Genomic DNA, 15,214 nt, shown 5'->3' with positions numbered 1-15,214 from the left:
TGCTCTGCATAAACGGATTTGGAGAAGAAAACAAAGTCTGCAATCACAAGCCTGGCTTCCCTTCAATACATACGCAGGCGCACCCACGGAAGCAGTGAAGGATTGAACGATGAAGGGCGCTCATGACACGCTTGACCCCACCAGGGATCCAAATCTGTGATGTGTGAACAATGAAGCTGCTAAATGGGCATGAATCTGCAACGATGCACTACCACTCTACAACAATGCTCTGGTGACGATGTCAGTCACCTCACCTGAATCAATCACCGAAGTTTCATGATAAAGTTAAAGTTCTGTAGCCTCAGCCCTTTTTTCTTTTTCTTTTTTTGAAAAATGATCAATCTACAATCAAATCGCAATCACAATACATTCCAAATTTTTTGAATGCAGAGCCATCTGTTACAAGTAACCACACTACTCGGACGATGTCACAGATACACCAGAGAGAAAGAGAGAGAGGAGCAGCCTTTTGAACCCAATTTCCGCGATTAAAAAAATTTGCGGACACGGCTGGAGCCGATGAGAGAAAACCGATCGATCCAGCATACGTCAATCCAGATCCAAGAATTCCATCCTTTTCCTCATGGTGCCTTTAAGGTCCGAAGCTTCCCTTTCGGCCTTCTGTGCCTACAGTTACAAAAGCCATACATGATTATCCTCAAGGACATCATAAATTATTGAAACGAGATCGCAAGGAAAATTTAATGCAAAATGACGTATCTCACATATCTAAGTGCATTTCCCTATTATGAACAGTAACTTGCTGACGCGGGTAAACTTCGCTATAACATGTAAGGACACGAAAGACCAAATCTTTCCATCTCGAAAGTGGTTCTGCCGACCAAAAAAAATTCTCCTACTGCTTTAATTTAAATTTAGACCAGTCCTTGGGCTATTGGAAGAAACGGTTCAAATCTAACCTGCCATTTTAACAATTATGAACTGTCCCATAGAAACTCTTCGAAATACTGGCTTTTGCTTAAGGAAAGAAAAACCAGCAGGATGTTCCCATAAAGTCAGCGACAGAACTAGGCCTGAAGCAATCCTTTTTTACTGAAGTTACCACACAATTTTATGAACCCAAAGGAGAGAAAAAAAAAGTGACAAGCCATAATAAATGACAGCATATCCCAAAGGAGAAACAACCATTTCTCAATCTTAAAAAGTCTTTAAAAAGTTCCAGATGCTTACCCTTCTGATCTCTGGTACCAAGACACGAGTCATATGTGGGGGAAGTTCCTCTTTTTCTAAGTCCTAGGAAAACAAATGCAAACCTTAAAAGCATGAAATAGAATAATACTCTACGGGATAGAAAGAATCGACGCATATTTCTCCTACCAGCTCGCCAATTAGAACAACATTCTCCCCACGAATTATATATAGACCTAAAGGAATGTCACAGTATAAGTCACCAACAATGACTCTCTCACATGCACCTTCAAGAACAGCATTTGCTGCATGAAAGAATCCATTTTGTCAAAAGAACATACCATAAGACATCTCAACCCAAGATCATAATAGCACCATAAATGTGAAAAACAAACTTAAAAATCTACCAAATTGGTCAAACGAACGTAGTATCCCCATGAGCTTCCGTCCGTCCCTCAGCAACACAAGAAGTTTTTCTGTGGAATAAAAACCGCCAAGTGAGCACCAAGAAAAAAGGCTATCCCTCATATAAACAATGACTCGATACATCTCCACGTGATATATTCAGACGCGTTAGCAAACTGCCATAAACTTTTCATATTTCTCGAATTATTTTAATATATATAACATGGTTGTTAGGACCCCGATCTAGTCAAAACAAAAGAGGTGATCCGAGTCATTGGTAGGATCTTAACTTATTAGGTTCTTTATATGATCCCAATCCAAAGTGTAAATTAGTACACCATCCTACCGAGCCAATTTTTATATCTTTCACTTGTATTGAAATTTCATGTAATAGAAATATTAAGACATGTTTAATTCTAGTTTAGAGATGACGTAAGCCTCAAAGTCACAATCTTTAGAGTTCTGATCTCACAGGTTATCATAATCAGGAATTTTCAAATAAAAATTCCAAATTCATATTTTTGTCTAGATTTTTAAGAACTTACGATCCTAGCTCTCAATTCCCTCATACACCCCCATCTGTCCTAAGCAGGATCCCGATTATAACAACCTTGAATCATAACAAGCACAAGATTGACTTATTATCAGGAAATACCTATGCTTTAAGGATTTTCTCAATTCTATCTCAAATTTTAAAAACTCTCAATTCTACAATAAAGTTCAAGATCACCAAGATCAAGCAGTTTGTGCCACCAGTAAATGGCAGTGCAACTGTGGCACTATTATGGTGCAAAATCCTTCAACTATATAAAACTTTAAATGATTCCATGAAAGCATCAGTAAAAACAGAAATTGCCACATTAACTAGAAGGAAAGAATGAAAGGACTGTGACAAATGACCTGGACACTAACAATCAATATCTATCCAAATCTATTTATCGATGGCATAAACAAGTTTACATATGTTTTGCATTTCATTATATTTCTTTGTCGCAAGAATAAGAGGTTGGGATAGAGTTAAAAAAAACTCAAGGCCGAGGTGTTTTAGATGACTAAGATGAAGATGATGAAGACACTAGGATGACCATGAAGGCAAAAATAAAGAATTTCTCAGGCATGCTAACATAGCACAGATTAATATGAAGTATAGTTATGCGTTTTCCAGATTTGGAAAAGCATGAGCTTGCATTGAAAAAGCAAAAGTCACGTGAACCAATTTTTGAACGTGTGGTTGCTCACTCATCTGAGTCAACTTGTCTTTTCACTTTGGGAAAATAAGCTCATCCAATCAGTTTTTCAGGCAATGCATTTCTTCCACAACACATTTAATAAGTAGATATCAAGTAAAAGTCAAACTCCCAACTCAGCAATCCTCCTCTCACTTTGGTCTTGCTTTAAGACCTCAACCTTATAAGTCACTCGAAGCACCATCGCAAGAAGTTTAGGACAACAGACACAGTCGCAACTGATAATAGCATCTCGGCAAACATACAAAGAAAGGACAATCCCAGAGTACACAAGCTCAAAAGGCATTCCAATGGACTCACTCACCAGACTTACAGAACCTAATACATGCTCTTTAGTCACTAAAATTCAGCCTCAAGACATGCAAGCAAATAGGTAATTGGCCCAAGATGCAATGATATCAAGCGAAAAACACAATTACACACAGCTTAATTGAAGCAAAAAGCTTACTGTCAAGATAGCTGGCGAGGGAAGTAGATAGATAGACATCTTCAGGGCCTGCCCAAGACATTATACTGCTCAAACCGTTTCGGTATATCAAAAAAATTTCACCGAAAATATCCACCCAATTGCCAATCGACAAATGGGATCAGCAGCCCCAGATACCTCCTGTTCAATCCCGCCAAAAACCACACCCACTCTCTGCAACCTAAAAAGTATCGAAAGGACTCAGATTTGGACCCTTCGAAACCCTAATCACAAAATTCAACCTACTCTAAGAATTAAAAAAAAAGAACCCAATTCGCGAGCTTTCGAGTGGATACTTTCTCCTCCTCCTACTCCTCCTCCGCCAGATTAGGAACCAAAAAAAAAACAATCCTGATCTCCGACCCAATTCGAAAACCCAAAGCCTTGGTTACCAAATCAAGAAACGTCAACGGGGACAAAACGGAGAATTTAGGCCAGCAATCACTTGCGTGGGGTGTGGATCTTTGAATTGGGCAAGAAAAAAAGGGCACCCTCAGCGTCAGATCCAACCGCACCGCACTATTTACGCGCTGGAACTTGGGGGAACGGGAAGCGCGAGAGTGACCCGAGAGAAGCAGGAGGAGCGAGAGAGGAGAAGACGCTGAATTGGGTGACAAGCGGGTTGAGGACTCGGGAGTTCTTCTGCGAGAAGAGAACTCCGTTGGGAGTGATGGGGCGAGGTGGGATGGTAGGAAGGTCAAAGCCTGTAGCTCTGGCTCTGAGGATTCACCCACGCCCAGATGGTGAGAAAGAATCAGGTGTGGTCTTCTCCAAGCGTTTGAGGATAAATCTCTCGGACTCGGGTCCACCGCCAAATGCAATCATAACCGTTGATTGAGTGAGACTCACATATAAGACATACGGGATCAACGATCATGATCGGATGTGGCCTCACTTCCCCAGAATTTGCTTTTTTAGAGACCGTCGACTTATGACCAGTAATTTTCACTTTCGATCAATAAACTCCAATACATTTTACGACTTATAATGCACATTAGTGGACTTTGGCTTTCGTTAATGTTATACCAAATTGGTTTTTCTTTGCAATTCGTGTACTCTTATCGGAATTATACTAATTTCTTGCAAAAATGCTAATGCGACAATCACGTGGGATTGGCTTACAATTTAAGTCAGCTCAAAGTGGGAGAGAAAATATATATATATATAAATACATTAAAAATTTCAAAACTTATCACGAAAGTACAATTAAATCTTAAAATATTAAAAAAATGTAATTAAATCCTAAAACTTATCATGAAAGTACAATCGAGTCCTAAATTTTTTAAAAAATGTAATCAAATCCTTAAACTTGTTATGAAGTCCCAAAAATTTCAAAAAATATATCAATCAAATCCTAAAACTTGACCAATTCAAATCATTTCATCAATAATACTTTATAAAAGTTTTAGAATTCGATTGCACTTTTATAATAAGTTTTACATCTTAATTGCACTTTTTGAAAATTTTAGGACTAAATTGCATTTTTGTGACAAATTTTAGGACTTCTAATGTACTTACCCAAAATAAAAATAAAAATGTGGTATCCGCTTAGATTTCACGAGTGTCGACATCTTATACCAAAATTGTTTGAACTCCGATCAAAATACATAAATTGCAAACGATGAATATTCAATATTTCAGGCGATTAAAATCAAAGTTCAATGACTTTGTAGTAAGATATACGTCGAAATTTAGTGACTACAAGTGAAGTTCACTCAAATTACACTAACCAAACAAATGCTAGTTCAAGTTGGTTGCTACACTCCTGCCTCCTAGGTTAAGGTTTTAGTTTAAAATTAGTTTTTTTTTATAACAATACTAAAAAAAAAAAAAAAAACTAATCATAGGAAAAATATAAATGAGGTTAAGGTAAGTTTTTAGTAACTTGTGATGCTCAATAGTAGACTTATGCACAAGTAAGGGCGCGTTTGGTTGTGTTTCGTTTAAAAATTGTCCTAGGGAACGAAATAGAAAAAAAGTGTTTACTGTTCAGGGGAACAATTTTGAACAAAACAACGCGTTTGGTAAACTTGTTAGGGAATAAAAATAAACGAAACATGTTTGGTAAATTTGGATAATTTTTATTTTTTCTATTTTTTTCTTTTTTTCTTTTTCATTTTTTTTTCTTCTTTTGGCGGTCGCCGCCGCCGCCGAGGGTCGGCCTCGCCTTGATCTCGGCGAGGCGAGCTCGCCCGGCGGGCGAGGCGCGGCTCGCCTTGATCGGGCGAGGCGAGCTCGCCCGGCCGGCGGGCGAGGCGCGGCTCGCCGGCCACCGCTCAGCGAGGCCGAGGCTCGCCGGCCGGCCGGGCGAGCTCGGCCTCGCCGGATTCGGGGGCGAGATCGAGCTCGCCCTGTGCCGACGCGAGGTCGACGTCGCCATGGTCGGGCGAGCTCGAGCTCGGCCTCGCCCGATCCGGGCGAGATCGAGCTCGCCCGGGCGGCGCGAGGTCGGCTCGCCATGGCGGGCGAGCTCGAGCTCGCCTAGATCCGGCGAGGCCGAGCTCGCCCGGCCGGCGAGCGTCGGCCTCGCCGAGCCACCGCCACGCCGACACGGCGGTGGCTCGGCGAGGCCGACGCTCGCCGGCCGGCCGGGCGAGCTCGGCCTGCGGATCCGGGCGAGATCGAGCTCGCCAGCCGGCGCGAGGTCGCGTCGCCATGGCTGGGCGAGCTCGAGCTCGCCCAGATCCGGCGAGGCCGAGCTCGCCCGGCCGGCCGGCGAGCTCGGCCTCGCCCGATCCCGGGGCGAGATCGAGCTCGCCCTCGCCGAGCCGACGCGAGGTCGGCCTCGCCGGGGACGGCGAGCTTCGGCCTCGCCGGGGGCCGGCGAGCCTCGCCGTGGCGGGCGAGGCCGCCGGCCCTCGTCGGCCGGTCGCCGGCCATGGCGAGGCCGGCGACCGGCCAAAAGGATAAAGAACAAGAAAATAAGAGAAAAAGAAAAAAAAAAAAGTATTTCTCATTTGTGTTTGAAACAAGAAACACAAAATTTGTGTTTCTTGTTTTGTTCCTTTTTTGTTCCCGGGAACAAAAAAACAGAAATTTCTGTTCCTTGGAACAAACACCGGCCATCCCAAACAGCCCTAAGTGACAGCTAATCATGAAACAAAACTCGAATACCAAATATGAAAAGAGTTCAAGCAAATTAGTTTTAGAATGGTGTGTCCTTGAAAGCTATCCAAGAAGAGGAAAGGGAGGCAATCACCTTGAAATTGGTGGGTGCCTAATTTTTGCAGTGTACCAGCTTATTGGGCCTAGGTATCCTAGGCACATTTTCAGAATGAGAGCCTTCTCCTTCAACTCCTTTCGAGAATTCTCTTCCAGTAGTGTCCTACCAAAGCCCTCTCGAAAACTACAGATGAATTCTCAAGGTAAATTGTGGTCAGGGTCGACATGCCCGGTTGAGCTTTGTTCAGGTATGTGCCGACCATCACGGCCACAATTTGAAGGCCGTTGTTTACGGAGTTTTGGTCATTGGAAGCTTGGAAGATTGGGTAAGGAATGAGGGACATGAGGAGACGTAGAATATGTGTCTTCTCTTCACAGACTAAGAGCATTGCATGTGTCGGATTATCTCCATCGTCGTAATGAAACGCCTACAGTTTGTTCTGGTCTTGAGCCGATTAATCCTCCCTGATGAGGACATGATTGTACGTGCTGGTGACTTTGGTTGGTTAGAATTTATATTAGAGACTAGCAACACGTTTTGTATTACCGAACAAGTTCTATCGTGACAAGAAATGAATGAACGAGAGACGGAAAACTTGTTGCAAAAGAAGAGTAATCAAAGTGGCATACTTTAGAAATAGCAGCTCCGCAGATCCTGTTGGAAAAACACAACTAGCATAAAAGCGCAAATCAGAATTCGGATAAACTAGTAATATGCTAAACCATTATCGCAAAGTTCCATCTGTTTCTCGATTTCATGAATATGAGGAAGCCGAATCTAAAAGGTCTGTGTACTTTAATTTTCCAGACCATCATTTTCTTCACCCAAACAGAACATTTACTTCTTTAAGCTGAATCTAAAAGAGATGCTTTGGCTTGACTGCAACATCACTCATCTCCAAACATAATTAGTGAAGAGAGATTAAGGCCTATGCCCGTTGAAAGAGTCCCTTGTATCCGATTTCTTGCAACTTCAAACATAATTAGTGAAGAGAGATTGAGTAACGAAGATGAAATTGTACTTGACAATTTGTTGTTTGCGAGGGAAATGAGTCGCAAGTTTATCAGGTTGCCAAGAACTCGAGGAATGCTCCCGCCCAAGTTACTCATAGGTAAATAAAGGATCTTCAATGAAGATAAGTTTCCAATGGAGGAAGGCACACTCCCATTCAAATTATTATAAGACAAAGCTAACTTCTACAGGTTGGACAATGAATTGAGCCCTCGAGGAATCTCTCCGGTAAGTTGGTTGCCTTGAAGAAAGAGGGCGACAAGGTTAGAGCAACCCGATATATTTTTCGGAATTTCACCAACTAATGAATTGTTTTCACTTCCGTAATGGAGCTCAACTCAATTTTTCGGAATTTCTTGCGATAGGGGTTTCTTCTCTCAATTTGCAGAGTTTCTGTCACGCCCCGAACCCCAAGCGCGCGCACATCCCATTACGGTCGATCAAAAATGCGACATCCCAGGATATGTCGCCGACCCATTCATTTCTTTACGCATGCGGAAGCGAAACAAATCCCCTGACAACATTTAACTTGAGATAGAAAAGCAGGTAATCAATCACAATACCAAACACTCATTTACAAACACACAGGGTTTAAATACAACACTGGACTTTCTACAAAATAGACCAGCTCGACAAAAGGGGAACTATCCTACAACCAACTAACAGGACACGCTCTCCAACCCTTAAAACTTCACCTCTGCAACTCCTCAAGGCCAACCAAAGCTATCTGGCCACTCCGTCCACTAGGGACCTGAAATTTTAATCCCACAACCGGGATGAGACGATGTCTCAGCAAGTTCAACCCCCTAAACCCCTATTAGAAAGAAAATACGCCCCGGGTGGCCTAGCCACATCACACGAAGACTTACCTCGCCTCGGCCTTCATCCGCAGTTAGCACAATTTATATAATCCAACCACGTACAATTATGATAACCAAACAACTATGGCACAATCACATTATCAAACCATTCAACCACTTAGATCGTCTCAGCGATCAATCGACTCGGCCGATTACATGTCATTCTAGCAAATCAATCATTACTCTCAACTACGGCCCTACTCGGCAAATTTAAATCAGTGGCATCACGGCCCCACTCGGTGCGACCTTTAACAGGTGGCAATTCACGGCCCCATTGGGCGCGACCTCTAATAGGTGGCATATCACGGCATCATCGGGCACGACCTCTAATAGGTGGTTTATCACGGCCTCTCTAGGCACGACCTTTCACAGGTGATTTATCATGGCCTCTCTGGGCACGACCTTTCACAGGTGGTTTATCATGGCCTCTCTGGGCACGACCTTTCACAGGTGGTTTATCACGGCCTCTCTGGGCACGACCTCTAATAGGTGGTATTTCACGGCCTCATCGGGCACGACCTCTTGTAGGTGGTTTTTCACGGCCTCATCGGGCACGACCTTTCCAAGGTGGTTTATCACGGCCTCTCCGGGCACGACCTCTAATAGGTGGTATTTCATGCCCAATCTCCCATCGGTTTATACACTTAGGATTTCATAAAGAATCCCTATAAATCACAATCACACTCAATTCATCACAACCAATCATCAATTTCAAATTCTAAATGCACAAAGATCGATCGGCACGAAATTCGAGCAAATAAGGTCCTAATGAAGATTTTCGGAATTTAATAAATAATTAAATTTATTCCGAAAATAATTAAATAATAATATCCATAGTTTTCGAAATCCACACTCAATTTATAATATCCAATCATCAATTTCAAAATCCGAATGTACCGGCGTGACCGGCACGAAATTTCGAGAATTTAGGGTCCCGACCAAAATTTTCGGAATTTAATAAATAATTAAATTTATTCCGAAAATAATTAAATAACAATATTTTAATAATTTCGAATAATAATATATTATTAAATTATTTAATGATTTCGGGATATTTAAATAAATCAAAAGTAAATCGCTTTATGTCACATCAATGTTTATATTAATATAAACACCCACTTAACTTTAAATTAAACACAATTTAAGTTAATCAAGCATATTAATATAATCTACACTTAAATAAATTAAACTAACCACCTAATAACACTTAACATAAACTAAACACACCTAAAGCATCATTAACCCTCTAAGAGAGGTTTAGTGAGTTAAACTCACCGGATTAGCGAACCGAGCAGACCAAAACGACGGGGATGCCGAGGAGAACAACTTTCCTCAAAGCGGGCCGAGCATCTGGGCTCGGGAAGGCGGCCAAAACGAGCCAAACGTCCGCTGCATACCCATTTTCCAACTCTGTTCACCGCTGGTTGGGGCCGAAAATGAGCAGATCCGGGCCGGTTGGGGGTCGGGAATGGGCGGAGGAGCGAACCGGACTTAGGCGGGGCTTCACGGTGGCCGGAGGTGAGCTGGACGGCCCGGTGGAGCTCCACCAGATCTGAAATTGCTTCTGGACTCGCGGAACAGCAGGGACGACGGTGAGAGGAAGACGGAGGCAGGCGGAGCCGTGGCGGTGCACAAGACGGCGAGCTGCGGTGGAGCGCGGCTACTCCGGCGGTGCTGCTAGCCTCGCTGTCTTCGACTTGCAGATTTGCTGGGGACGTCGAGCACGAGCAGGAGAGACGGAGGCGGTGCGACAACGAGCGGGCGGCGGCAGCAAACGGCGTGTGGCGGCGGTGAACGGCGGAGGCGAGCGGCCGAGCGAGCGGCGAAGGGCGGCGGTCGAGCGGTCGGCTTGGCTGGTTCCGGTCGAAGCTCTCCCCCTCTCTCTCTCTCTCCTCTTTCTCCCTCTTCCCAAGCTTGAAGATGATGTTGATAGGTGGGAGGGAAAAACCCCACTTTATGAGGGCCAATGGGTTCTTGCCACTTGTCAACGCCCTATTCGCTTGGCTTCAATCAGCATGACATCACCCACATGATGTCATCTTCCACTATCTCCTCTCCCACAACATTCTTCAATGGGTGCAATATCATTTCCGCCGGGGTCCAATTCTTGTACACTAATTTCTCCAATTCCATTCAATTATCTTCCAATTGAGTCCAATTGAAGTTCATAAAATTAATCCAATGTCACCACACTTCAATTTACATCTTCACTTGTCCATAGAACCAACTTAAGTCTTAATAGCAATACCAAAGGCGGGCATACTAATTTCTCGGGTCGAATTAACCATTTTCTCATTTAATTGCTGAAAAACTCGGCTTACATGAAAAATCTTTCAAAGATGATTCAATGATCTTGAAATGATTTGTGACACACCCAGACTTCCAATTTCGAATTCGATCTTAATTTCACGGTTAATTTCACTTTGGCACGATACTAGCGCGGCCCAACTTAGGGTAGCCTTTAGAAACTTTCATGCATTTGACTCGTGGTTGATCATCTCAAGCCACAATGTACATCTTTGAAACATTGGCGACTTTCGATTGTCGGGGTAATCTCAAGGTTTCAAATACGAACACAGGGTACCCAATCGATAGAAAAGTCGGTCCAAGTGCCGATCGACATGAATTGTGCGATCCGGTGGAATCACCCACACCTGATCACATGCCTCTGTCGAGTCGACCTATCTCCGATCTTTAATCGATTTTAATTGTGCCGTAATGACCCTTGCAGATTAGCTCGGTCGAAAGGTCGCTTCCTGGCCAAATTCTCAAGTATGATGCATTAGAAACTCTTAACAGCTTTACCCGATAGACTAGCTTTCACATGAGTGGCCGACTCAAGGAAAAGAACTATATGCGTGCCAACGAAATGCCCGTCTCAATTTATTAAAAATAGAATCGGAAAAATCGAGATGTCACAGTTTCCATCTACCGCATTGGTAGTTTCCATTCTCGATCCCTAACTCTTGGGGTTTCTTCGTCTCTTTCTTTCTCGATATCTCTCCATGAATCCCTTCCCTACCTGAGGTTTGCCCCTGTCCTTCTTCAATTCTCGCTATCACAAAGTGTTGCAGGTGAGTAGTCTCTGAGTTTTCCATCCAATTCCCCTAATCGGCTACTGCATGCATCATCTTCTCCGTTTCCTAAGCCTTCCCAGTCTATCTCAACCTCACCCGATGGATTGTCTGATGCTCCGACTAGTTGGTTGGGTTCCTCTGTCAATATGATGACCCTCATTGTCACTCTGAATATGCCCTATTTCTATTGAATTTGCATGTATTAAATGTCGATAGGGCCCCCTAGTTATCACAAAGTCTTGCCCTAGTTATTCCATGAAATCTCACTTGTCGATGCCCTGTTTTCTCTTGTGTTGACAATGGAACACTCTAATCTAGATGAACATGCCCGATTGGTAGCTCTATGCCAGAGACTGGGCCACCTTTGGCCTGAACAGCAAGTTGAAATCTGTGATGAGGCTGCCCCTACAGAGAAGTTAGAGGAATGCAAGCTTATTTTGGTAAGTAAACTCCTATCTAACCCCTCAATCAATTTACAGGCTTTCCAAAATACCATGAGACATGCTTGGCGTATAGACAATGTAGAAATTTCCCAACCTGAGTTAGGACCATATGTTGCTAAGTTTACTAAGGAAGCTGATAAGCTGAGAGTTCTAGAGAATGGACCTTGGCTATTCCAACATTACCAGGTAATTCTCAAGCCCTGGTTACCGAACACACCTCTTCACTGCTATGATTTTACCACATGTGATTTCTAGGTTCAGCTATTTGGTCTTCCTTTAGAGAGATGTACTGAGGTTATGATTACTCGAGTAATGAGACATGTGGGGCAAGTGCTAGAAGTCAGAGTAGAAGCAAGAGATGGTACCTACCGAGCAGGGAGGGCGCGCGTGTCAATTAATCTTCAAGACCCTCTGAAACCAGGCCGACTGCTCCGAGTTGAAGGGAAATATATATGGGTAGATTTTCGCTATGAAAAGCTATCCTATTTCTGCTATTCATGTGGAGTTCTTGGTCATTATGCAGAAGTGTGTGATCATAGTCCCTATTGGGAAGCATTTTATGGTAAAATAAAAGAAGAGATCACAATGGAAGAGACTATACCTGACTCACCCACCCAAACCCGTGAAATAGACACATCAGTTAGAGAAGAAGCCTCTGGCATGCAAATTGCAGCCTGCAGCAAAAAGAGAGCAGAAAGTTCTCAAGAGCCTGAGGCACTTGCAGACCTTGCAGTATGTTTAAAGGCAAATCATGAAACTGGCAAACAGATCATATGTTCTGAATTTCAGAAACCTTTTCTCTTGAAAGTAGGAAAATGCAGCAAGAAGAACATGAAGATGCAGAAGGCAAAGAAACAGAAGTGTGTACTTGAGCCATCTTCTATTCTTATTGATGACACGAACCTTATGGAGACCCCTGTTAAGCTGATCAAAGATGGCAAAGAGTGGGCTTTGGTGGTTAGCCCTAATAAGCCACCAGCTATGACATGAAAATCATAAGCTGGAATTGTCAGGGGTTAGGCAACCCCCTGACAATCTAGGAATTAAGAGCTTTAGTTGCTCTTGAATGGCCCAACATGGTTTTTCTTATGGAAACTAAAAACAAAGCAACGATGGTGGAAGGAGTACGCAGAAAATTACAATTCCAGAACATCTTCCTAGAAAATCCGACAGGTATAGCGGGGGGATTAGCTATAATGTGGAATGAGGAAGTGGCATTGAAAATAAAAGACAGTTCAAAGTAGTTTATAGATGTTAAATGTATTGATCCAGACAGCATATATGTAATGCATATAACTTTTGTTCATGTATCTACAAATTTTGGTGAGAAGCTGATATTATAGTAAAAGTTAAGGGCTCTTAAGCCTCTTAATTCTATTCCATGGATTTGCATGGGAGATTTTAATGAGGTATTATATGTATGGGAAAAGGTGGGGAAACAAGGGGCTGATAACCACATAATTGCTGCTTTCAGAGATATGCTTAATGAATGCTCCCTAATGGACATTGACAGTCATGGGTGTGCATACACATGGGCAAATAACAGGGAATGGGAGGATCTTGTTAAGAAACGACTAGATCGCGTTCTATGTACCTTGAAATGAAGAACTACCTTTCATGCAGCTGAAGTTCAAGCTCTCCCAGCTATTGGCTCGGATCACAGCCCTCTACTACTTCGGTTATACCCTGAAATCAAGAAAAGAAAGAGAGATTTTAAGATGGAAGCATTCTCGATAGAACATAAGGAGTATCATGAGCTCAAACAACAAATATGGAACACAACATCCCTTCCCTAGCCCAGCTTCTCAGTGAAACTGTATGAGACTACACAAGTTCTTGCCAAATGGAGTACAGCGAAGTTTGCCAATGCACCTAGAAGGATCAAAGAGCTCAATCAAGCTTTAATGGAGATTACTAATCAACCAATCAAGCAAGCAAGTAGTTAGGCAGCCCACAACATTATAAACCAGATAGAAAAATTGAGGAAACAGGAAGAACAATTCTGGGGTATGAGATCGCGTATTAAGTGGTTGCAATGGGGGGATCAAAACACCAAGTTCTTTCATGCAACAACTGTACAGAGGAGGCAGAGAAATAAAATTATCATTCTGCAAATGGAAGATCACAGCTGGTGCCGAGATCCCTTAGCTTTCAAAAATCATATTGAATATTTTTACATAAATCTTTATAAGTCAAAGGGTCCTAGAAATTACCAATCTATCTTTAATCAGTATCCTTCTCCAGTGACCGAGAACATCAATGATCATTCGATGGCTCATCCCATGATGGAGGAAGTGCATGCAGCAGTTTTTCAATTGGGATCCCTAAAAGCCCTAGCCCATATGGCTTTAATGGTCTCTTTTACCAACATTCATGGGAAACTCTCAAGTTAGATCTGTTTTAGTTAGCACAGAATTTTTTCCACACAGGTACTCTTGATCCCCATCTCAATCAAACCCATATTTCATTGATTCCAAAAGTAAAAAATCCAGAGAATATTGCTCAGTTCAGACCCATTAGTTTATGCAACTTCAGTTACAAAATTATTTCCAAGCTTCTTGCAAACAGATTAAAGAAGTGGCTGCCAAACATTGTTGAACTAGAGCAGAGTGCCTTTGTGCAAAGCAGAAAAAATACAGGACAACATATTTATAGTGCATGAAGTCTTACATCAGTTGCGTATCACCAAGAGAAAGAAGAAATTTCAGGCGATATTAAAACTAGACATGCAGAAGGCATATGACAGAATCGAATGAGATTTCTTACAGGATTGTATGCTGAAAATGGGCTTTTGTGCAAAATGGGTGTCCCTAATCATGCAATGTATTTCAACGGTGTCATTTAGTGTTAAGATCACCGGAGAACCAACCCAATTTTTCCCCCTCTCGAGAGGACTAAGGCAAGGAGACCCCCTATCGCCATACTTATTCATTCTAATTTCAAATGTATTAACTTGGCTAATGAACAAAGCAATTACAGAGGGCAGCATTAAAGGGATACAACTAAATAGGTTTTGCCCTACACTATCTCATTTACTTTTCGTTGATAATGTTATCTTTTTTCTGGATGGCACTATTGGTGAATGTCAAAACCTGGCACATATCCTCAACCAGTACTGCTATGCTTCGGGGTAAGCTGTTAATTTAAACAAATCGGGGGTTTTTTCAGTAGTAATAGCCCATTATCTCTAAGAAGAAACCTGACCTATGAGCTTAGAGTCCATATATTTGAGAAAACAGGCAAATACCTAGGAATCCCGACGAAATGGGGTCATTCAAAGAAATAAATGTTTGCATGGATCTTGACGCGAGTAAATGCAAAGTTAGAAGGTTGGAAAGAAAAACTACTTACTAAAGCAAAGAAGGAGATCCTGATCAAAAACGTTGTGCAGGC

General features: G+C 42.5%; 1 protein-coding gene across 1 annotated transcript; it reads right to left on the bottom strand.

Moving 5' to 3' along the window:
- Positions 1-279: 279 nt before the first annotated feature.
- On the bottom strand, positions 280-4,024 carry LOC104449390 (sm-like protein LSM1B). Its single transcript, XM_010063528.3, has 5 exons — positions 3,250-4,024; positions 1,557-1,625; positions 1,339-1,454; positions 1,192-1,254; positions 280-627 (listed from the first exon to the last, which is right to left on the bottom strand). Exons 1-5 carry the CDS (start codon positions 3,308-3,310, stop codon positions 550-552), a joined length of 387 nt encoding a protein of 128 aa, XP_010061830.1. The 5' UTR covers positions 3,311-4,024; the 3' UTR covers positions 280-549.
- Positions 4,025-15,214: the final 11,190 nt, after the last annotated feature.

This window comes from Eucalyptus grandis, chromosome 6 (genome assembly GCF_016545825.1).
Source record: "Eucalyptus grandis isolate ANBG69807.140 chromosome 6, ASM1654582v1, whole genome shotgun sequence".
In the NCBI taxonomy this organism is placed as follows: Eukaryota; Viridiplantae; Streptophyta; class Magnoliopsida; order Myrtales; family Myrtaceae; genus Eucalyptus; species Eucalyptus grandis.
Note: the sequence above shows the minus strand (reverse complement) of the source record. Positions and strands in the feature narration are given on the sequence as shown.